Source organism: Equus przewalskii, chromosome 13 (genome assembly GCF_037783145.1).
Source record: "Equus przewalskii isolate Varuska chromosome 13, EquPr2, whole genome shotgun sequence".
NCBI classification, from domain to species: domain Eukaryota; kingdom Metazoa; phylum Chordata; class Mammalia; order Perissodactyla; family Equidae; genus Equus; species Equus przewalskii.
In genome coordinates, this window is record NC_091843.1 from 53139418 (window position 1) to 53163727 (window position 24310).

The 24310-nt window shown below is 37.8% G+C and overlaps 1 protein-coding gene across 5 annotated transcripts in view; it reads right to left on the reverse strand.

Moving 5' to 3' along the window:
• Nucleotides 1–22533, reverse strand: part of DMXL1 (Dmx like 1) — a 137898-nt gene extending 115365 nt beyond the window's left edge. For 4 of the 5 annotated variants that reach the window (XM_070569482.1, XM_008516045.2, XM_070569481.1 and 1 more), the window contains exons 1-2: nucleotides 17334–17907; nucleotides 2149–2274 (exon numbers count right to left, since the gene is read on the reverse strand). In XM_070569482.1, coding sequence (XP_070425583.1) covers nucleotides 2149–2274; nucleotides 17334–17420 — 213 coding nt within the window. In that variant the 5' untranslated portion in view covers nucleotides 17421–17907. Of the gene's footprint in view, nucleotides 1–2148; nucleotides 2275–17333; nucleotides 17908–17989; nucleotides 18166–22384 lie in introns of those variants that run through there. The other variant, XM_070569483.1, reaches the window with a different exon arrangement.
• Nucleotides 22534–24310: the final 1777 nt, after the last annotated feature.

Sequence of the window (24310 nt, forward strand, 5' to 3'; positions counted from 1 at the left end):
AGTATATAATAATCTATAAGACGCACAATAAATGTTAATTCCCTTCCTCACAGAAGAAAATGTATTGATGTATTCCTTGTCAAGTACGGAATTTGACATGACTTAAAAAATGAGTTTTTAGGTTATCTGTTCTCAAAGTTCACAATTCTGTCGACGTATATTTCACTTTTTAAAAATAAAACTTAGCACTATTCCTTTGTGAACACTCTAAGGAGTATATTTTTTCAATATTCTATTTGAGTATCTTTAAAATTAACTCTTTAAACCAATGGAGCATAACCCTTCCTGGCTCTATAAGAGCCTTCTGGTTTTATAAGGTAGCCACTATAACAGCTTAAGTGAGCCACAAATGAAGAACATCAAAATATCAGAAATCAGACAGATGGAGTGAATGAATCAGGGATAAAAATAAGAACATATAACCTAGTAAAGAGGGGGTAAGGAATGAGGATGTAACACACGTATGGGAAAAAACCTTCTAATGGTTATTTTAAGTGTTCCGAGGAGTTCTTAGAATGTAGAAATCATCTGCACTGAGTTGGTCTGGGAGGGAATGTTTAGTTTGGACCTTTAAGTGTGGGTAGGATTTCAAAGGGCAGTGAACATTACACTTTAGAAATAGGGCATGGTATGAACACAAGTGTAAAAATTAAAAGAGGCAAGGAATGGTTGGAGATGACTGACCATTAGCCCAGCTAGAAGAGAGGGTCCCTTATAACAGAATAACGGACATGAGGCCAAAAGGGCAGATTTGAACCGGGCTGTACAGGGCCTCATGTCAAGGTGAACAATTTGAACTTTTCCAAGGTAATGGGAAGCTAAGAATGTTTTTAAGCAAATGAATAACAAATGCAGACGAATTTTCTCAGGAAAATTAATCTGATAGTACTACAAAGAAAAACAGTAACAATAAAATACCGATCCCTATGTCATCAAGCAGCATTTCCTTCTTAAAGGCAGAAAGAAGTCCCCAGGTACCAGAACATATAAATTTTATTCCTGACACTTTAAGGAATCATTTGACTATACTGATATCTGTGAAACAAAGGAAAGAAGTCTCAAAGAGTTTTTAGCATTCCGTAATAAAGACGATTTTTGTAGTGTAGTGAGAATGATAGGTGTGAATGAAAGAAAGACAGATGAGAGACACTTGTAACTATATTAAAGGTAAGGGACACTGGAGTAACAACAACAAAAAAAAAACAGTAGTCCAACAAACAGATAAAGACTGCAAGAGTTGAAACCCCTTTCACCATGAGTATCTTTAAACTTGGTCACAGGAAGTAACTTGTCAGACAGGCAGGTTTATTAGAAATGATTAAATTATTAAAAAAAAAGTTGGGACCACTTTGATTTCTCACACAAAGTGTTCTGGTGGAATCATATAGTCAAGCAATGTATTTAACTATCAAAATAAATTTGCAAAGTTCAGCCCAGGCTAGCTATAACTATACCTAGGCCTGGGCATTTATGCCTATGTAGTGCTACATCAAGCTAGACACTATGCTGCCTACTAGTTACGACTTTCCCAATGCTGGTATGATATAGAACTGAATCATATATCCTGTTTCTTTTGTTGCTGTTGCTGATTTACCTTCAAGGTTACTTTTCACTTTTCAGATGCAAACAGAGGTCCAGATAAAATCTTTCATTTTTCTTATAGTTTGGAATAAATTAATAAAAAAATTATAGACTTTACAAAAGTTTATCCTCATTTTAGTACAAAGTTTATTCAAAAGTTACAAGGAGATAACTACCTGTTTATAGATAAAGAATGACTCTAACAAACGATTTCACCTCAGTAGTTTACTTGCAAATAGATGTAAGATTTATTGTCATTCCTTTCCCTCAATCTAATTAATTTTTAAATAAGTAAGCTTTAGATCTGTTCTACAGGTAATAAGTATTATGTTTCTTTGTCAACTCTTAGAGAAGATTATGCTGTATTTCAAAATTATATAAGAATGGAATTACTGACAATCTCTAAGATACATGTGAGAGGGTCAAGAATTTTGGTTTCTAACGGTGCATCTTAGAGAACCAAAGAAATTTGTAGCTGCTTTGTCTTTGAAACTAAGAGAGTCTCTAACTCAGAGACTATGCTGACAAAAGACAAAACAAATCTCATATTACCACAAGATTACAAACCTTGCCTTGTTGCATTGAACAGTCTACACATCCTACTTGAATATTTCCATGTTTAGCTCCTGGGATTATTTGCAATCTTTCAAAATCACTTCCCAGTATAACAATGTCACATCCAGATGCGTAAGCCTAAAAAACAAAAAGAACAAAATAAAATAAAAATGACAAAATTGTCAAGAAAATATTTATCATGTAGAATACTGGCATTAAATATTATGTTTTAATAGATTAATTTTAAATATTCTTTTTTAAAAAATCTATATTATTTGAGAATATTTCCCTTACCTGCACATATAGTCCCATCAGCAAATTTGGTCAGTTCTAGTTGCAAAACTGATACCAGTTCTGTTCACTTCTTCTATCTCGACTAAATGCTACTGCCCTGTCTAAGCCACCATCATTTCTCTCCTGCATTACTGTTAATAGTCTGATGATTCCATTCTTGCTTCCCTCTAATTCCTGTCCACACAAAGATAAAAGTAATCTATTAAAAACGTTTATTACACCAAATAATTTTCCCTGCTTAAACCCTTTCAATAGTTTCCCCACTGCACTTGGAATAAAATCTCAACTCCTTACCATGGTCAATACCCTAAAGGATTGTCCTAATTCTACAAACCCATCTCAAGCTACTCTTTCAGTCACTCAACTGGCTCCTGTCCACATATTGACCTTCTTTCTGTTCTTTGGTAATATCAATCCTTTTCCACCTCAGAGTGGTTTATCTACCTTTTAACTGCCTGGCTTCGTCTAGCTAGCTTCTTTTCAACATTCAGGTCTCACTCCCCAACTATTCTCTCTCCCTTTCATTACTTGCCATCACATTACTGTTTATTTTTCTTAACAGCGTATATCACAGTTTGTAAATATCTTGCTTATTACCCATTTCCATGATTAGAAGTTAAGTTCCAAGACAAAAAGTTCGGGTTCAAACTTATCTTGTTCTCTGCTCTAGCTCCCAATTCTAACTGGAGGGCCTGCTTTATAAATACCTATGGAATAAATGAAGTACTTAATTTTAGAAAAACCATCACCATAACCAAATAAAAGGATAAATAGTTCAAGGCATCTTGGCAAGCATTTTGGTGCTCTTTTTGGAATTTTAAAATTAGCAGAACTCTTCCAACTAGAATTCTTTTTGTGTTCTTTTCCCCACCTTCTTAGATCACAGGAGTTTCTTCCATTACAGAGCATATAACTGTCCTCCTAGAATTCATGTACATAAGCCAGCATGCAGTATAACCCTGACAATAAAACATCTATTACAAATTGTTTTCCATCCTGTTAAGTTCTTAAAGTTCTAGTAATTCTTGACTTTCTCATCACTTTTGCACATGCACATTTCCTTACTTAATATAAAAAATATTATACTTAATATATACTTTATGACCTTAATTCCTACAAAAGCCAAAATGGTTCTATACAAGCTACCAAAAAATATTAGAAAAGTGACTTGAGAGAACATACCAATAAATCTGCTCACATTACAGACAAGAAAATCAGTCCTAAACAGGCTGACATAACTTCTTAGTGGCAGAGAGGGCTTGAGAACCCTGATCTCTTGATTCTTGATCTACTGCTATTTCCAAGGCACCTCCAGGACTTCCCTAGTTAAGCATGCTTGCCTGGAATTTTCCTAAAAAGAATTCAGGATAATCAAGTCTGGTCACCAGTGTCACATAGTGGAAAAAATTGGCTCAGTAAACAAACAAACAAACAAAAAATCTCATGATGATCTGCTCACCTATTACAAATATCCACAACAGGATCATAAGGCTTATCACAAGACTGTTAGCAAGAATAAATTCCAAAAACTATTTTTAAGAAAAATTTTCATTCAGAATACTCTAAATATCTCAATATTTTAGAAACTGATTTTCTCAATACTAAATTTTGATAAAATACTGTCACTGTTCCCCAAAATATCATGTTAAATTTTGGATATTTCAGTTTAGAATTCTTTCTCACTAAACAAATATTTTTCCCTTTCCATTAATTGTAATATACATATTTCTTAAAAAACCATGTCTTTGTAACTTTGCCTTCCTTTTGTGATACCTGAAACTATCTACCTACTTTCAGATATTGCTGCAACTATTTTTGTCAATCATGAATCTAAATTTTCTTGAATTAAGTCCACATTAATCCTGAAGCACCTCACAAAATTACTGTTTAACACAATAAATATTTAAAAATTTGCAGAGTTGAGAAATACAAGGTTATCCCAACAATAAACACTTAGACCTATAGCAAGGAAGATAACTTATAATACAAGTAATCCTTGATCATTCAAGACCTATCTAGTTCTGGATTACCCCTGTTCTTTTGCTATTGTTGTATCATACTATCACTTCCTGTCATTTGACTTTTCCTTAGTGACAGTACTAAAACATGCAAAGCTGTCTCTCTTTACTTTTGGTAAACTTTAAATCAAATGAAAATTACTGATCTTCATCTGGAATATCTCTTACTCAGGCCTCTCTTTCTTCTCTCAGAGTTATAAGTAATGGATGGCAGTAAACTACCTAGATGGAAAAGAAAAAGGATAAAACCACCTGCACTCCACACTTGATGAGTTGACTATTATCATTGGGGCTTCTAATAAATATCCTCTGCTCTTCTTGACTACAGAATTTAAATATTTACAGTTTATTTGATTGTATAATTAAACATAAGATGCACTAAAGACTCAAACCATACTGAACCATTTCTTAATCATTTTCTTAATCCATTTCCTAATCATTTTCAAGATTTTGTAAATGTCTTCTTAAAAATCCTGCTGTGCATAGAAAACTGGTTGAATAAACTACAGCACATATCCACAATGGAGTATTACACAGCTGTAAAACTAATGAAGAAGAGATCTATGAACTGACATGGAGTAATTTCTAGGGAGTATTATTCAATGAAAAAAAGGAAAGTATAAAAGGGCATATATGGCATGTTGTTTTTTGTGTGAGGAACAAGGAAAATAAGAAAACATGGACATATCTGCTTATTACAAAAAGAAACAAGATAAAACTAAGGGAAAAATAAAGTTGGTTACCTACAAAGGGGAGGAGAATGGAGTGGAAGGAATATAGAAAAGAATGGCACTTCTGAGTATAACTTATTACACAGTTATGATTTTTGATATGATTTTTGAAAACATGTTAACATCACACATATTCAAAAATTAAATTAAACCAATCAGAATGGGGGAGAAGTGAAACAAACGAACTAATTGTATTTCAAATTAATAACAATAATCCACTCTGAAAGAAAGAAGTCAGGAGGAACTAAGTAACTTACGAACACAATTAAGACTATGTATTTCAGTCTTGGGCAGTGAGAAGGAAAAAAGTGGTCCTCCTCCTGTGTTTCTGCTTTACTCTCACACTACCACACTCACAACATTTTTGACAACAGATGTGTGGGAGTTTTAACCACACCAAGCAATTCTGTGACAAGAATTGGATGTCCTAACAATTTAACTACCTGGAGATAGTGTCAGATTCCACACGTTTAAGGGCTCAGTCTTAATTGAGACTGCCCTCCACTTCAGATGCTACTCACAAGTAGTAGATCCCCAGATTACCCACAACTCCTGTCCACTTGGCTGCTAATCAGAGGTTCCCATGACCTTCTCCCCCTTGGATTTGACTATTTGCTAGAGCAGCTCACAGAACTCAGGAAAACACTTATTAATGTTAACCAGTTTATTAAAGAACGTGATAAAGGGTACAGATGAACGGCTAGATGAAGAGATACATAGGACAAGGTCTAGGAGGGTCCCAGAGCGCAGGAGCTGTTGTTCCTGTGGTGTTGGGATGTGTCAATTATTAACTCCATTTCCAACCCCTCTCTCATCTCTGGAAAAGTGGGTGAGTTGGGCTGAAAACTCCAAGCTTCTAATCATGGCTTGGTCTTTCTGGTGACCAGTGGCCTTCCAAGAGTCAGCCAGGAGTCCACCCAGAGTTGCCTAATTAGAACAAAAGATACTCCTAGTGCTCTTATCACTTAGGCATTTACAAGGGTTTCAGGAGCCCTGAATCAGGACCTAGGGTCAAACACCAAATATTAGCATAAGAGATGCTCCTAATGCTGTTATCACTTAGGAATTTACAAGGGTTTCAGGAGCTCTGTGCCAGAAACCAGGGACAGAGACCAATACATATATTTTCTATTATCTCATAGGCAGAGTGGGGAGAAGAGTACAAACAAATCCTGAACTTTTTTTGCAGGGCTTTTTTATTGTAGTGGCATGGACAATGCAATTCTGAAACTATTTTAGATGTATTATAGGATTGAGCAAATGAGTGAAGGTTCTGTGTAAAAAAGAACAAAGATGAGAAATGAGAGAAGACAGAGTCAGGTAAGGTTGGACTAGAATTGGAAATACTCACAAAAAATCTGGATTTCCAAAATATACATATTTTCATGTGCACATGTAAATATACGTTTGTATATGTATGTGTGTACGTATGTGTGTGCAGTATGCATATACATGCGTATATTTGCTAGTTCTGTCCACTGAAAGGCCCAAGAAGCAAAGACATTCTAGTAGCAATGAGATCACCTAACATCTTGATCTTGGTCTCTACTATCATTCTCTACTAAAAGAAACCAGGGCTCCTCAAAGAAATGGCTAATTACAGGGCTGGAGCAGGGTAGCTGCCCGGAACCCACAGCCTAGAATATCTTGTTATGCCAGAAAGAAAGAAGGTGCTTATTTTTTTAAAAAAGAAAAAAAGAAAGAAAGAAAGGAAAAGCATCGGGCAAGAATCATCATCAGTGGATGCTCAATCCAAGGGAAAATTTTGATGAAAATCAGGATATCTGCTTGGTCTTAAAGTGTCTCTCACACACTGCTATTAGTTGCAAGAGGGAAAAAAAACCAAATCAGTTATACAGTGGAGAAATTGGGTAACACCTTGATGGGTCATCAAAATTGACATCATTAATGATAGATATCATGTGCCTCCAAATGAAATACCCAGAGAAGGACACAACATGATCTATGCAGAATTTTGGCCAAGAATGCATAACCTAGATCTAATCAAGAGGAAAATCAGACAAATGCAAAATGAGAAAAGGTTTGTTTTTTAAAAGTGGGGGGGGGGAGATGTTACGTTCTTCAAATGTCGATGTCAAAACGAACAAAGAAAAAAGAGAAGAAAATTGATGCTAAAGAGAGGTAACTAAATGTTAATACTTGCCCATGGACTGAATCCTGCACTGGAAGGGACAAAAATGCTATAGAGAACATTGTTATATCAACTAATGAAACTGGAACATGAATAACAAATTAAAGTCGCATATCAAAGTAAATTTATGAAGTTGATAACTGTAGTGTGATTACATAAGAGAATATTCCTATTATCATGAAATACAAACTAAAGAATTTAAGGGTAAAGAGTCATGACATAGCCATGAATCTCAAATGGTTCATAAAAAAAAATTATGTAGGTGCATACACATACAATGTGCCCAAATGATAAAGAAAATGGGGGTAAATTATTATCATTAGCCAAATTTAGGTAAAGAGAATATGGGTGTTCCTTGTACCATTTTATTTTACAACTTTTTCTAGGTATGCAATTATTTCTAGTTATTTTCCATGTAGTAATGAAAACATCTAAAACCTAAATAATTATTTCCAAAACGTTAAAACAAATATACTGTCACTTTTTTGTGCTTTCTTCTATCTCTCACTCACTATAGTCTTCTGAGCCTATTTTTTCTCTTGCTACAGGGCCGATGCTAAGTGCTTTTCACTGGTATCCCATTTAATCCTCACAACAAATCCTGTGAGGTATTTACTAGAATCACCCCACTTTACCAATAAGGAAATTCAAACTTAGAGATTGAGTAATTTGGCTCAAATCTCAGAGCTAATATGAGGCACAAGTGAGACTGAAACCAAGCTATAACTAATGGGAAAAAACATGCTCTTACTGCCTCTGTTCTGCTGCCATATAATGCCTTATAAACAAACATCAGTATGAGTTTAATAATTTTTCTCTAATTTCTTCCCATAATTAAAAATGTCTTATTTGGAAGTAAAGCAGCCAGAACTCCCATAATTGCTGATAGGAATGTAAAATAAGATGGTACAACTACTTTGGAAAGCTAAACACATGCATTCTCAATGATCTAGCAATTCTACTGCTAAGTTTATACCCAAGAGAAATGTGTCCAAATGTACACCAAGAGACATGTACAAAAACATTCATAGTCATCATATAAGCCCCAAGTAGAACCAACTCAAATGTCCATCAACAACGGAATATATACATAAACTGCAGTATTATCATACAATGGAACAATATAAAGCATTGGTTCCCAAACTTTCTGCTCTCAGGAATCCTTTGCACTCGTTTTTTTTTTAGGAAGATTAGCCCTAAGCTAACTACTACCAGTCCTCCTCTTTTTGCTGAGGAAGCCTGGCCCTGAGCTAACATTCGTGCCTATCTTCCTCTACTTTATACGTGGGATGCCTACCACAGCAAGGTGTGCCAAGCGGTGCCATGTCTGCACCTGGGATCGGAACCGGTGAACCCCGGGCTGCCCGCCGAGAAGCGGAACGTGTGCACTTAACCACTGCACCAACGGGCCAGCCCTCCTTTGCACTCTTAAGAAAAGTATTGAGGATAAGCACCCTCCAATCCCCCTCTCCAAGAGCGTTAGTTTATATGGGTTATCACTATCAATATTTACTCTTTTAGAAATTAAAACTGAGAAAACATAATACATTGACTGAATCAGTAATCAAAACATCCCAACAAATAAAAGCCCAGTACCAGATGGCCATACCAGTGAATTCTACCAAACATTTAAAGAAGAACTAACATCAATTCTCCTCAAACTCTTCCAAAAAACTGAAGGGGTAACACTTCTAAACTCATTTTACAAGGCCTGCATTACCCTGATACGAAAGTGACAAAGATATTACAATAAAAGAAAATTACAGGGGCCAGCTCAGTGGCACTGCAGTTAAGTTCACACATTCCACTTCAGTAGCCCAGGGTCCGCGGGTGCGGACATGGCACCGCTCATCAAGCCATGCTGTGGCAGGTGTCCTACATATAAAGTAGAGGAAGATGGGCATGGATGTTAGCTCAGGGCCAGTCTTCCTCAGCAAAAAGAGGAGGATTGGCAGCAGATATTAGCTCAGGGCTGATCTTCCTCAAAAAGGGAAAGAAAAGAAAAGAAAATTACAGACCAATATCCCTGATGAACATAGATGCAAAAATCTGCAAGAAAATACTAGCAAACCAATTTCAACAGCACATTAGAAGATCATACACCATAATTTAGTGGGATTTATCCCTGGGATGAAAGGAAGGTTCAATAAAGGCCATATACGACAAGCGCATGGATAATATCATACTCACTAATGAAAAGCTGAAAGCTTTCCTCTAAGATTAGGAATAAGACAAGGATGCCCATTTTCACCTCTTCTACCCAACACAGTACTGGTAGTTCTAGCCAGAGCAATTAGGCAAGAAAAAGAAATAAAGGTCATCCAAATCAGAAAGGAAGACACAAAATTGTCTGTTTGCAGATGAAAAGATACTCTATATAGAAAATTCTAAAGACTTCACCAAAAAACTAATAAATGAATTCAGCAAAGTTACAGGACACAAAATCAACATACAAAAATCAGTTGCCTTTCTACATACTTATAACAAATTATTCGAAAAATAAATTAAGAAAATCCAATTTATAATAGCATCAAAAGGAATAAAATACTTAAGAATAAATTTAACCAAGGCAAAGATCTTGTACACTGAAAACTATAAGACACTGATTAAAGAAACCGAAGACAACACAAATAAATGGAAAGATATCCAGTGTTCTTGGATTGGAAGAACACTGTTAAAATGTCCATAATACCCAAAGCTATCTACGGATTCAATGCAATCCTTATCAAAATTCCATTGGTATTTTTCAGAGAAATAAATTAAAAATCCTAAAATTCATACAGAACCACAAAAGACCCCAAAAAGCCAAACAATCTTGAGCAAGAAGAACTAAGCTGGAGCCACCACACTTCCTGATCTCAAAATATATTACAAGACTATAGTAACAAACAGTACAATACTGGCATAAAAACAGAGACTAAAGGAACAGAATCATGAGCCCAGACACAAACCTACACACATACGGTCTCCTAATCTTCAACAAAAGTGCCAAGATTACATTACATAATGGGGAATAAATAGTGTTGGGAAAACTGGAAATCCACAAGCAAAGGAATAAAATTGGACCCTTATCTTACATCATACACAAAAATCAACTTAAAATGGATTAAAGACTTGAACATAAGACCTGAAACCATAAAACTCCTAGAACAAAACATAGGGGAAAAGTTCCTTGACAGTGGTTGTAGTAATGATTTTTTGGATAGGAGATCAAAAGCAGAAACAACAAAAGCAATAATAAACAAGACGGGTTACATCAAATTAAAAAGCTTCTGCACAGCAAAAGAAATCTTCAACAAAATGAAAAGGCAACCTACGGAATGGGAAAAAATATTTGCAAACCATATCTGATAAGTAGTTAACATCCAAAAGATATAATCAACTCATACAACTCAATAGCAAAAAAACAAACAATCCAGGGGCTGGCCAAGTGGTTGGGTTCATGTGCTCCACTTTCGCGGCCCAGAGTTCACCAATTCGGATCCTAGGCATGGACCTATGCACAGCTCATCAAGCCATGCTGTGGTGGCATCCCACATGGAGGAACTAGAATGACTTGAACTAGCATACACAGCTATGTACTGGGACTTCGGGGAGAAAAAAGAAAAAAAAAAAGAGGAAGAGGGGCAACAGACGTTAGCTCAGAGCCAATCCTCCTCACAAAAAAAAAAGAAAGCCAAAGAGAGCAGAGGGTTTAAATAAATAAATAAATAAACAATTCAATTAAAATGTGGACAGAAGACCTGAATAGACATTTTTCCAAAGAAGATATACAAATGGCCAATAGGTACATGAAAAGATGTTCAACATCACTAATCATCAATGCAAATTAAAACCACAATGAGATATCACCTCGCACCTGTGAGAATGGCTATCATCAAAAAGACAAGAGCGGGGCTGGCCCTGTGGCATAGTGGTTAAGTTCATGTGCTCCACTTTGGTGGCCCAGGGTTCGAGGGTTCAGACCTACACACCACTCATCAAGCCATGCTGTGGCAGCATCCCACAGACAAAAAAACAGAGGAAGATTGGCATAGATGTTAATTCAGGGCGAATTCTCCTCAAGCAAAAAAAGAGGGAGACCAACAATAGATGTTAGCTCAGGGCCAATCTTCCTCAAGCAAAAAAGAGGAAGACTGACAACAGATTTTAGCTCAGGATCAATTCTTCTCACCAAAAAAACAGAAAGACAAGAGATAACAAGTGTTGGTAAAGATGTGGAGAAAAGGGAACCCTTGTGCACTCCTATTGGGAATGTAAACTGGTGTAGCCACAATGGAAAACAGTATGGAGGTTCCTCAAAAAATTAAAAATAGAACTACCATATGATCCAGCAATCCCACTTCTGGGTATACATCCAAAGATGATGAAATCATTATCTCGAAGAGATATCTGCACTCCCATATCCACTGCAGCATTATTCACAATAGCAAAGATGTGAAAACAACCTAAGTATCCATCAATGGATGAACAGATAAATAAAACGTGGTATATATATGTGTGTGTGTGTGTGTATATATATACACACACACACACACACATATATATCATGGAATATTATTCAACCATAAAAAAGAAGGAAATACTGCCATTTGTGACAACCTTGAGGGCATTTTGCTAAGTGAAACAATTCAGACAGAGAAAGACAAATACTGTTATCTATGTATTCCACTTAAATGTAGAATCTAAAAACATCTTACTAATAGAAACAGAAAATAAAATGGTGGTTGCCAGGGGCTGGGTGATAGAGGAAATGGGGGATATTGGTCAAAGGTCAAAGAGGACAAAGTTTCAGATATAAGATGAATAAGTTCTGGGGACCTAATGTACAGCATGGCCACTATAATTAACAATATTGTATTGTATACTTGAAAATTTCTATGAGAGTAAATCTTTAATATTCTCACGATAACAACAAGAAGAACAAAATGGTAATTATCCAAGGTAAAGGATGTGATAAGTAACCTTATTGTGGTAAACATTTCATAATATATATGTGTATCAAATCATCACATTGTACACCTTAAACTTATACAATGATATACATCAATTACATCTCAACAAAGCTGAGGAAAAAAGAGAGAGATGAATCTGTACAGATAATCTGAGTATAATCCAAAAATCACTTGAAATAAACAACTCTTCTTATGGATATTTCTAAAAGACTATTAAAATTAATTCAATCTCTAGAGTTTATACAACATGATGAGGTAATAAGCATGGAAATACACCCAAAAATCCAAAACCAAAAACATGGAAAACAGCCTTTAATTTAAAATGAGCTACTCATGATTTTAAAATAATCCATCTGTCACTAAATTCTTAAATAAAAACAACCCACCTACCTGGTTTTAAATAAAAACCAAAGATGTAATACAATATATATATTTGCAAACTGAAATCTAAAACTAGTTTTACAGATTTTTCTAAAATAAATTATTCTCAAAAACTCATTTCAAGGTGCCTGACTATACTGTGGAAGGTTATCAAAACAATAACAGCAGCACTGGTTTATCACACAAACTGTCATGCTACTTGCCCTCCAAAATTCATACGAATAGATTACAAATTGGTATTCTAGCTGCTTCTGTCAAAAGATCTATAGTCAGAACAATTACTAACCAATGAAAATTAAATTGACAAATGAAAATCCTTTTATTAGGCACATGTAATACTAGATTTACTAACTTTGAGACTAAAGAAGATGCAAAAGAAGTGAGTTCATATGTGCGTTATCAAGCACACAATCGAAACATGATTTTTAACTTTAAATTTTGGCAGAGAACTTTCTCAAATATTCTAAAGTTCAAAAATTATCCAAAGCTGTAACATTTGGTACTCTAATTTGGAAATCCTGTGATTTCTGTAAAACACTTAGATTTTCTGTTTTCACTGTTTTGTTTTAACCAACCATACCAGGCAAATACCCCAAAGCATTTCTTCCTGGTATATTTCCTGGTTAAATGACTTACATTTGGTATGCCGTAATTAACTTTATTCTTGTTTTTAAAAATATAATGTTAAGAATTAGTATTACTTCAATTATCTTAAAAGCACTTTAATACTACTTAAAACATATTTTAAAATAGACCAAATTTTTAAAAAGAAGTCCAATTTAGTACTCATAATGGCATATGAGCGCCACAAAAATCTTCCTCTTTCTCCAGATGTGAGCACTATCAAACTTTCCCCTCGTGTATTCTCTCCACCCACAAAGACTCACATGCCCCCTCCAAAAAAAGAACCCTTTCATCCTCCCACCTATACAGGCTTCCCTAGAGTGAACAAAACAGAAAGTTAAACTAAAGGATGCTTACTATCACGGTAAACTGAGGAAGGAGAATGCTAATTCAGGCTCTATCTCTCTACCAACACCCACCTAACTTCAGTCCATCTTTGGACTTTTCATCTAGGTCCTCCTGGCTGGGGACACTGGGTTGTCTAATAAAAAAAGAGAGCCTGGAGCTATATGTTCACTTTCCCTCCTATAGGAAAGGCGTTTAAATTTCACACTAGAGACAGGAAGTCCTAAATATTAACACAATCTGTCTGTCTCTTGGAAATTACCTCCCTTTCCATTTCATTCAAAACATAGTTACAATACTAGGAATGGACAAAACACAAAATGAGAAGAAAAAAAATCTGTTATATATTAAAACACATATTACATCATCAGTATGCACAGAAATATTAGAAAATCTAAATTCTAATTAACTGCGCCTCTTTTTAACTTGTTATTTATCTTTTATAAACAAAATATTTTTTATTCTAAAAACAAAAGTTGTCAGCAGATCAGAACCAGGTTGCTCACATACTTTCACTCTAAAAATGGTGGAAAATTAAGAAGGAAAAAGGAGTGAGGGAAACATTCATGTAAATAAAGAAAAAATAAAGAATTTTTGCTTAGTGTACCTGAAATCTCTCCTAGTTGCTCACTTGATATTGATGGTAAAACGCATAACAACTGACATGGAAAAAATTTAAAGAAACTTCAATAGAAATATTTTATTTTGACTCAAATCTAAATTATCAAAGCTATTTTAAAAGAATTTTTAATTATATTTCAACCAAGCTTCTTTATCTATTATTCACCAATCCAACCAGTATTTATCAAACACTTTCTATGTGCCAAGCATTAGAATGAATATAACCTTAATTTTATAATTGTTGACATTTTTAAGGGTTTTACATTTACTAAGCAATGAACTTAGAACTTATCACTTTTTCATGTAACAACCCTATGAATAGGTACTATTTTAGCACCATTCTATAGGTAAAAAAAGCGATTCAAAGAATGTGAAAGAACTTGCCCATGGATACACAACTAACTATAAGGGACTAGGCTGGAAACCAAATCCAGGTAACGATTCTATGAGATGTCACTAGTCCCTCGATCACTATTCTAGGTGCTCACAACAAAACCGTGGAAGACATACACAACGCAAGAGTGGTTAATGATACAATGAAAGTGCAAATACAGCACTTTGAAAGTGTTAAGACTCACTGTCACTGCTTACTAGAAGGTTTCATATGAACAGCAAAGTCTAAATAGTCTGCTGCCAGTTTAAGTAGTAAAAAAGTATCTAATACTTATACTAACTATATCAGTAATTGCATATTTTAAAATCTGGAGTCCATGAGAACTGGCATTCAATTTTATTTCAATATAAAATCTGTCAGACTTTATTTGGAAAACAAGAACTCATCTATTGTATCTTTCAAAACAAGAATAGGTAAGTTATCTGCAAACATGGAAAGGGAGGAATTACAAACACAGAACTGTCTTCAGAGAAGGCATAAGTACTAGAAGGAATAAAAGAATTCTTCAGGGGAGCCTGCAAGAAGAGATCTCATGTTCCCACCTCAAGCAAAACTGGAATTTACAGAGATTTTCTTAGTCTGCACATACCATCTACCATTAATGTTTGCTATCTTCATATAAAAAAAAAGAAGTCAAAATCCAAAGAGTTTAAAAACAAAATTCAAGGCATAAACAAGAAATACATTCTGCTTTTTAATTTGAAAGAAAAAGAGGCAATTTCAAGAGAGATAAATTTAAGACGTATATGGTGTCCAGGAAACTGATGGCAAGAAACAGTTTATTACAGAGCTATCGACTTAATGTTAAAGAGTCATGGAAGGATTGGCTGCAAAGGAAAAAGACGATTGTTAATCCATAAACTAGCACCAAAATTCCAGAGAGCTGGGATCTCTTTACACTAAACAAACCAAAACAAAAACTATTTTTACCTTATTTACTAGAATGCTTCCTGAGACCTGGGAGAAATCTGCAGTAGACTTGGTGGGAGATGATTAAAGCCTGGTCTCTGGAAATGGACCTTAAAATTCAGCAGAACTGAGCAACAAGCTACATGACGATGTAGGATGACCATATAATCTTTGGAATATTAACTCACTTCTCCTTTAAAATAACAGAGGCACTCACCACGGTTTTATATACACTGAGAGGGGTCATCTAGGTGTACAGATAGGCCAGCGTACTGTATATGCTTTGAAGTTGACACCACTGCTCACATTGACTCTGAATGCCTTCTTAAAAAAGTTCTTAGAATCTACTTTGCAGAAAACACTCATATAACTTTAGGAGATGGCAGAGAATGCAATGTTACCATACTATAATCTCCCACTAGGGAATCCTCCTTAGGATGCTGTTTATTTCCCGCCTCTAAATAGCAAGAGCAGAGAGCAATGACCTACTACAGAGAGACTATAGTTGCTCACTGAGACTCTCAGAGATCACTCTTCTGAGTATTCAGGCTAGAATTAGAATCTATAAAACTGCTAGTGTCAAGTGCAAGCTAAGGTGTGTATGAGTCACTCTACAGGGGAGGTACAGACTCTACCTGAAAGGAAAGTACTTGGTTGGCAGAGATCTAAAAGCACAATTCAGGCACTAAATGCCTACACCATGTTAAATAATGACTATTATTTATTCTGACTGACCACAAAAAAGGTCCAAAGTAGATGAGAACAAAACCTGGAGCATCTGTTATGCTGTTTACTTTGTTTCACTTATTTAGGTAAAATTAAGTTTTACTTTTAATCACAACTAAAAGATAGCCACAAAAGTTGCGCAAAAATCATGAGCATTATAAATACGTTTGGATAAAGGATATCATGCGCAATACTGACTTATAGTTTGAAATTACTATAAAAAGTACATTAAGGAAGAAAATGCCACTATACTGGTAAGTAGCCAGAAGTCTGGGGCCCTCTTCCTTCCAATATCTGGTGAAGACCAACGAAATCCAAGTCACTTTCAGTAAACCTTAACCTGGAATTACGACTACATAGCAAAGAGGAGTTTTACTGAAAATCAGTAATGCAACTTTTAGTAATTAATGTAAGCAATGTAAAATAAATAAAAGTTTCCCAGGACTACTAAACTGTTACATACGGAATTTAAAGGATGGCAGGAGTGAATTATGAAAAGCACGGTTTTTCTTCACAAACTTATTCCTCAGTGAATCAGAAGAAAAATAAATGAAAAACACTGTTTTCCCTATATTTTTAATCAGCGCTAGCTGTCGATAGCAAACAATCAGTAATTGTTTTAAGACACCTACTCTTTTTATCTACAAGGATACTTGACCTTAACTTAGAACAAGAAATGAAACCAATCGCAACTATTTCTAAACTTGACCATTTGATCCTATGGAGTGGGGTAATAAAAACCCCCTCCACAACGATTTTTGGAGAAACGACTTTGGCAAACCATCCCAGTCCAAGGACGTCAGACCAGAAACTTTAAAAATCCTACAAAACATTCTCACTTCCGAGTTCGGGCTCCGTACAGCAAGTACCTCAATGACCGAAAGGTTTTTGCCCCCTTCGCTCTCCAAGGCCAGGTCCGCCGGGCCCTCGGGGGCGGGGACCTCCGCGGGGGACCTGAGGCCCCGGGTGCGAGCGACGAGGCGTTCTCGGCCTCTGCCGTCATTCTGGGCCGAGTCTGGCTGACTCAGGGGCGCCTCCCGCACTCACCGTGAAGCGCTGATCGCCGACGCTGCCCACGGAGAAGCAGTGATCACCGGGGTTCACGGCCCCGGTCAGCACCTGGTGCAGGTTCATGTCGGCGCCTTAGTCCACCAACAGCCGCCGCGTCCGGCTCATGCCCGGGGTCAGCGGCCGTTTACCTCCCTCCTTCCCTCAGGGGCGGCGGCCGCTCTTGGGCGGCGACGGCGGCAGCGACAGGAGCCAGGAGCCGGAGCCGCTCAACCGGGGCCCGCAGCTCATCCCGAGCCCTGGCAGGCGAGGCCCGGAGGGGGCGGGCCGGCGAACGGGCGGAGCGCCGCGCCCGTCTGCGCACCTGTCACAGCCCGCGCGGGCCCAGGTGAAGCTCGGGGGCGACTCGGCGGCCGCGACCCCGGGCCGACTCAGCAGCCAGGAGGCTGCGCCTTCCACACTTCCTCTAAGCTCTGGGCGGCTGGCCCTGACCGAGCCCGAGTGGCGCAAGGAGCACGCGCTCGCCCTGCCCGCCTGACCTGTCCCTTCCTAGCTCCGGTGCCCGCCACCCCCACTAGCGTCCGCCGCTTGCTAAGCGTCCCTAGGTCCCTTTGACAGAAATATCGCGAGATTTCCCTCAGCGCAGAGGAGTACCGCGGTGAAGGACTCGCTTTTTCACCACAGCACGTACGTACACAGATCAGCAAGTGGATGTGAAAACGCCTCTTCTAGTCAGATGTGGCCAATCCCGAGCTCCGGTCCACCTAGGGCTCCGCCCACCAATGAAGACAGTCCAATCTCTTTGAGGTTTGTGAGTGACTCTGTCCGTTTGAGTGTTGAACGGAAGAAGCCTTGCAGAAACACGATAAGCCTAGAATGAGATGAAAGTTATCAAGTTATGCTGTAGGTTAGGGCTTAATCTGACTGGTGGACTAGAAAGCGTAAAAAGAGTGAAGTGCATTATAAATGTAGTTGCAGTGTTCTCAGTCCTGGTAGAGACTACAAGTCCCAACAAGCACCGCTCCCCTGGGCGGCCCGCGAGTACGCCAAGTGAATGTGACCCTGAAAGCTCTGTCTGGGCAGAGTAGTTACTCCGGCCGTGCGCGCCTTTGCAACTCGCCAAACAGGATAACTTTGAAAGGTTTAAACACTTGACAAGTACTAAAATGAAGTGTTTTCACCTAAGTTTACCTGAACTTCGGTTTTGAAGTGGTGCTGATAATAATACCCTACCAGGCCTGCGTTGACCGTTTGTTTTGGAAAAATATAAGAATTCCAAAATGATTAGTGTCACAGAACTGTGAGATTCAACCCTCATTGTATTTTGACACAAATGTTGTATTATTATTGATAAACATCTGTTTATGTGTCTCCTCCCATATACTATGAGCCTCTTAGGGACAGACTGTCCTGTTCGTCTCTGTATCCCAAGTGTCTAGCACAGCGCCAGTTCCAATTTAGGTATTCAGTAAATGTTAAATGAATGAATGTAAATAGGAACTCTCTACCTTAAAAATAGTAGTTTTTTAAAAAGTACTAAATTGATTTTTATGTACTTTTGATGTGGTAAAAAAGAAACCCTTCACACTAATACTTGTTGGGAGTAGTACTCATAATTTTATTTCCTTTTGCTTTCCTTGTTTTTTGCAATGTACATTTACTTTGTTTTGCAATAAAAAGTTACCTAAAAACAAGTTGAGGAGCCATCTCCCTTTTTTCAATTTGAAAGATGTAAATGAATTATTTTATCCCTTTATCTTCATAAAAATGGACTTAAAACTTCATTTGTCTTTCTTAAAAGCTATTTTACTGAAGTCTAACATACAGTTTAATTTGTATTTTAATTATTAATTCAAATTTTACTTAAAGTGGTTTTAAGTTAATTTTATATTTTAGACCCTAAATCAAGATTTTTCTATATCCCACATAAATTCTATGTCCGGCTGAAAGTTTAACATGCTCACTCATTCTAGTCTACCCAGTTTTTGGTTTTGAAGGGCATGCAGTGTAGCAGAAGAGTAGAAACTAAGTTACCTAGCAGGAAATCTGAAATCTACTCCTGACCTCACATTAGTTGTGTGACCTTAGAAAAGTCTTCTTAACTTTAAGACTCGTTTTCCTTATCTGTAAAATTAGCAGGTTTGACTTGATTATCAACAACATTTTGCTTGGCATTTTCATTCCTCCAACCCTGTACATCTATTACTTTTTATTAAATTCCTTCAGGCTTGAGATTGACTACCAAAGTTTGGCCTAACTACTCACTTAGACAAGTTACTTCATGTCTCAGTACTTTACTTTCCTTATCTATAAAGTGGGGCCAGCAGTAGACTTTCTTCATAAAATTATCATGAGGATTAAATAAGAACAGTGTTTGGCACATAGTCAGAATTCAGTAGATGTTAGCTATTATTATTATTATCATCATCATTATTATTAATAAACCGAACATATACTTACTCTTTCTGAGGTTTTCCAAATGGTGTCAAACCTCAGTCCAAGTCAAACTTTCCAGGGATGTCTGAGACTGCCACAAGTGTTCTGAGCCCATCTCAGTCTGCATCCAAAACTGTGGGACTACCATAGCTAATGAAAAACGAGGACATTCTTTTGCCTCTTATTCGTCAGAAATACTGCTACTACTTTATTAAATTGCCCATTAAACAACCTTTCTTTGATATACAGCAGACGACCTGTTTCAATGCAACAACTAAACACTTTTAATTTATCTATTTCTTCCACTGCAAGTCCAGCTTGCCGTCTGGTTTTGTACAGACCTTGAACTAAGAATGGTTTTCACATTTTTAAATGGTTCAAAAAATCAATAGAAGAATAATATTTCATGATACATGAAAATTATATGAAATTCACATGTCCATAAATAAAATTTTATTGGAACACAGCCATGCATAGTTATTTAGGTATTGTCTGTGGCTTCTTTCACATTACAGCTGCAGAGTTGAGTAGTTTCAACAAAGACTATATGGACTTCAAAGCCAAAAATATTTGCTATTTGGCCCTTTAGAGAAAAAGCTTATTGACCCCTGACATATAGGAAGGATCCTCTACTGCTCTGTGATGTATGACATCGCTTTTCACTTAGCAGAATTGTTATTGTACTGTTGACAACTCAGCTTAATTAGCAAAACATTTAATATTATGATTACCCAAGCACCATTAAATACATCTGTTGTATCCCTGATTCCCCTGAATTTATCATATACAGAGTAGATACTCACTAATAGTTGACTGCAAGGATGAATAGACAGGACCTGGCTTGCATGTATATAAAAGGTTCCCTGAAAGAACTATCCCAGAGAGGTGGCCATAGACAATCCCCTGCTTCCAAGCTGCTGCTCCTCATAGATGACCCACTAATGTCACTCACCTCCCCTTAACAACACTTTATCCAATCCTAAATCCAGTCACGACTTCTTAATGCAATTTGGGCATAACTCTGACCTTGTGGTAAAGGTAAAATTAGTAAGGTAAGGAAATGGAGGAGATGAAGGTAAAGTAGACATGGCTGCCTTTCATCCTCCCCTCCCTGACCCCTTCTGCCCAGAGGCCACAAATCCACCTCCAAACACAAAAAGCCCAAGGGAATTCTTTCTTTTTTCTTTTTTATTTATTTATTTTTTTTTTTGAGGAAGATTAGCTCTGAGCTAACTACTGCCAATCTTCCTCTTTTTGCTGAGGAAGACTGGCCCTGGGTTAACATCCATGCTCATCTTCCTCTACTTTATATGTGGGACGCCTACCACAGCATGGCTTGTCAAGTGGTGCCGTGTCCGCACCCAGGATCTGAACCAGTGGACCCCGAGCCTCTGAGAAGCAGAAAGTGCACACTGAACCGCTGCGCCACCGGGCGGGCCCCCCAAGGGAATTCTTGAATCTAATTAGTCTCTGAAATGTAATTGAATTTTATCATTCTGTCTTTTGAATGCTCAAAGGCTGGGTGCCTTTGTATTTTTTCCTTTTAGTTTCTTTCATTCTTTTTTTTTCTTTAGTTTCTTTAGTTTTTTCTTTAGGTTTATTTCTAAGAAATAAAAGAGGAAGAGGATAGCTCTAAAAATGGAAGTCTTTTTTTTTTTTTTGGTGAGGAAGATTAGCCCTGAGCTAACATCCATGCCAGCCTTCCTCTATTTTGTATGTAGGATGCCTCTACAGCATAGTTGACGAGGAGAATATGTCCTCACCAGGATCTGAACCCACTATCCTATGCCACCAAAGTGGAGTGCACATAACTTTAACCACTTGATCATGGGCCTGGCCCCCAGAAGTCTTTTGTTTCTTTTTTTTAATTTTTGTATATTTTGCATTATTACTAGCAACAAAATCTCTTACAAAACCAAAGTGCTGTGGTTTCTGTGATTGGCAGACCAAAGAGAAGTTACGCTTTCTTTGGTGCTAGTCTTAAATGGGAAGGGAGACTTATCAGCCTCAGTGGGTGGTGATGGTGTTAAAGAAAAGCAAGCAGGCTAGACTCTGAGATCCTTGGCGAGGTGGGGAAGGAGCATATTGGAAGCCAGCTCAGATTGAGAAGTAGTCATGCCTCTTGCTCACTCTCTGATTTCCTGAAATCTTTTTCATTACCCTTCTCCCTGCCACCTTCATCCTAACCTCATCAATATAAACCTTTATCCTTCGGAGCCACCAATAGAGGCTTCACTTCCCACTGCCAACACCCAACAGATGAGGGAGGTTAGAAGTAAAGTTACAATCCCGTAACTAAGGCTGAATCAGGGGGACTATGCTGTGGAATTTCACACAAGCATTCTGAACTCATCTCATAAAGATAATTTGAGGGTCTCTGTGTAACTAAGATATTGACTGCCCCAGAAACCTGCCTGCATTACCAATAGCAACCTTGCTGTGGCAAAATCCATCAGGAATATGATAGGTTAAATAGATACTTGAGCAATGATATAGCATCCTAGCCAACATTTATAATATTGTTACTATAACTGTGAGCCTTTGAGCCAGTTTGAACAGACCTTGTCTCTTAGCAACAAAGTGATTAGGGATTGTCTTTCAGAAAATCTGAAAAGTCACATAGCCAAAGCATGCACAGAAGAAGAAATTTTTACCTGAAGTGACTGCCGGACCAAAGATCCTCCTCCCCATGGGACTGAAGGACTGGGACACAACCAGAACTTAAAAGTTGGACTCTTATCAGAAGCAAGTGGTCCCTCATTCAGGAAGATTGGATGTTAAAAGTCCTTCCCCACCCTATCATAAATGTTTAGAACCCTGTAATAAAAGTTTAGAACCCTGTCATAAATGTGTAGAACCTTTACCTCAAATGTTTGAAGCTCACCAATCCAAACCTGTCCTGCCAGCATTTCTGTGTGCCAGCTTATTCTCCCTAACTTCTTAAATTTCACCCAAAATCCTGAATCAGGGAGACAGATCTGAGGGCACATGCCCCCTGTCTCCCTGCAGATCAGTCTCACAGAATAAAGCTGATTTCTCCCCCCAAAACTGATGCTGTAATTAATTGGGCTTCTTTTAATGTACATTGGGCAACAGAACCCAATTTTATGCAGTAACATTACTGTAGAAAAACAATTCTAATACCTCTAAAATTTGGAGATTGCTGTTAAATACTCTTGGCTCACACTCACTTGCTCGGCTGTAGGATTCCCCACCCTTAAGTATTTAAAGGGCAGTTATTTATAAAAGCTACTGTTTAGGGGCCGGCCCCGTGTCTCAGCGGTTAAGTTCACATGTTCTACTTCAGCGGCCCGGGATTCGCCGGTTCAGATCCTAGATGTGGACCTACGCACCACTTGTCAAGCCATGACAAAACAGGCGTCCCACATATAAACTAGAGGAAGATGGGCATGGATGTTAGCTCAGGGCCAGTCTTCCTCAGCAAAAAGAGGAGGATTGGCAACAGATGTTAGCTCAGGGCTAATCTTCCTCAATAAAAAAAAAAAGCCACTGTTTATTATATACCCCTTCTACACTGTAATAGGTATTTTGTTTATCTCATTTAAATCTCAACAACCCTAAGGGTAATATCTTTGTTTTAGAAATGAAGAAATCTAAACTCAAAGAGATTAAAGAATTTACCCAAGGTCACATTAGGTTTGAGTCTTATCACCACTGGAGGATTTGAACTCAGATCTCTTGGGCTGCAAAGGCCCTTTAAGTGTTCTCCAAAGACCCCCGAATCCTAAGGGGAATATGGTCAGAACCTCCCACTTACCCCCTAGCTGGCAAGGTGAGACGAGACAGCGGAGGTGAGTTGACTTCTTTAAATTGGGTCTTCAGTGATTCTCTGGTAGAAAGAACCATCTTCTCAAAATGGTTTTCTCCTCCTCTTCCTCAAGATAGAAGGAAAGCTCACCTCCTTACCTTGACCCATTCCCAAACTTTGTTGAAAGGTAAAATAAATATCTCCAATCAAAAATCTCCCTGATACTCAGCCAATTAGGTAGATATTCAGCTAGTAAAAGGCAAATACTTCTAGGAAAGTTTTGAAACTGTCAATAAGTCACACACATCAGTTGTGGGGTTTTGTTTTTGTTTTTGTTTTTTTTTCTTCAGAGTCAGCCCTTGCCCCAGGCACCACGAGCCTGGCCCTTCTCTCCACAGTGTTCTGTTCTGGGGGTCTGGGGTCAGGGAGTCCAGCCTGCAGAGCTATCCCATCATAGCCAGGCCATCCTGGACCTCCACGGCCAGCAGGGGGGCTCAGGCCAGTCAGTTGTGGTTTTGATCAGACTGTGACTCTTCTCATGCCCAGTGGTATTTTCATTAGGTGGAAGCAGAAGTCAAGAGATGGAATTTTGAAAGGGAAGGGAGAGGCCAGGTGGAAGACAGCTGCAGGGAGTCTTGTTTAGCCAGGAGCAACTTGAGGGCAATGGACTCTGGGACAGCAATGAAGAGGGTGTGGGAGAGGAAGACGTTTGCTCTACCCTCTCTGGGTCCTTCTGGCAGGACAACAAATTAAATTCACATGAGACGGAATAACAGGAGAAAACTAAACAAAGCGTTATACCATGTATACA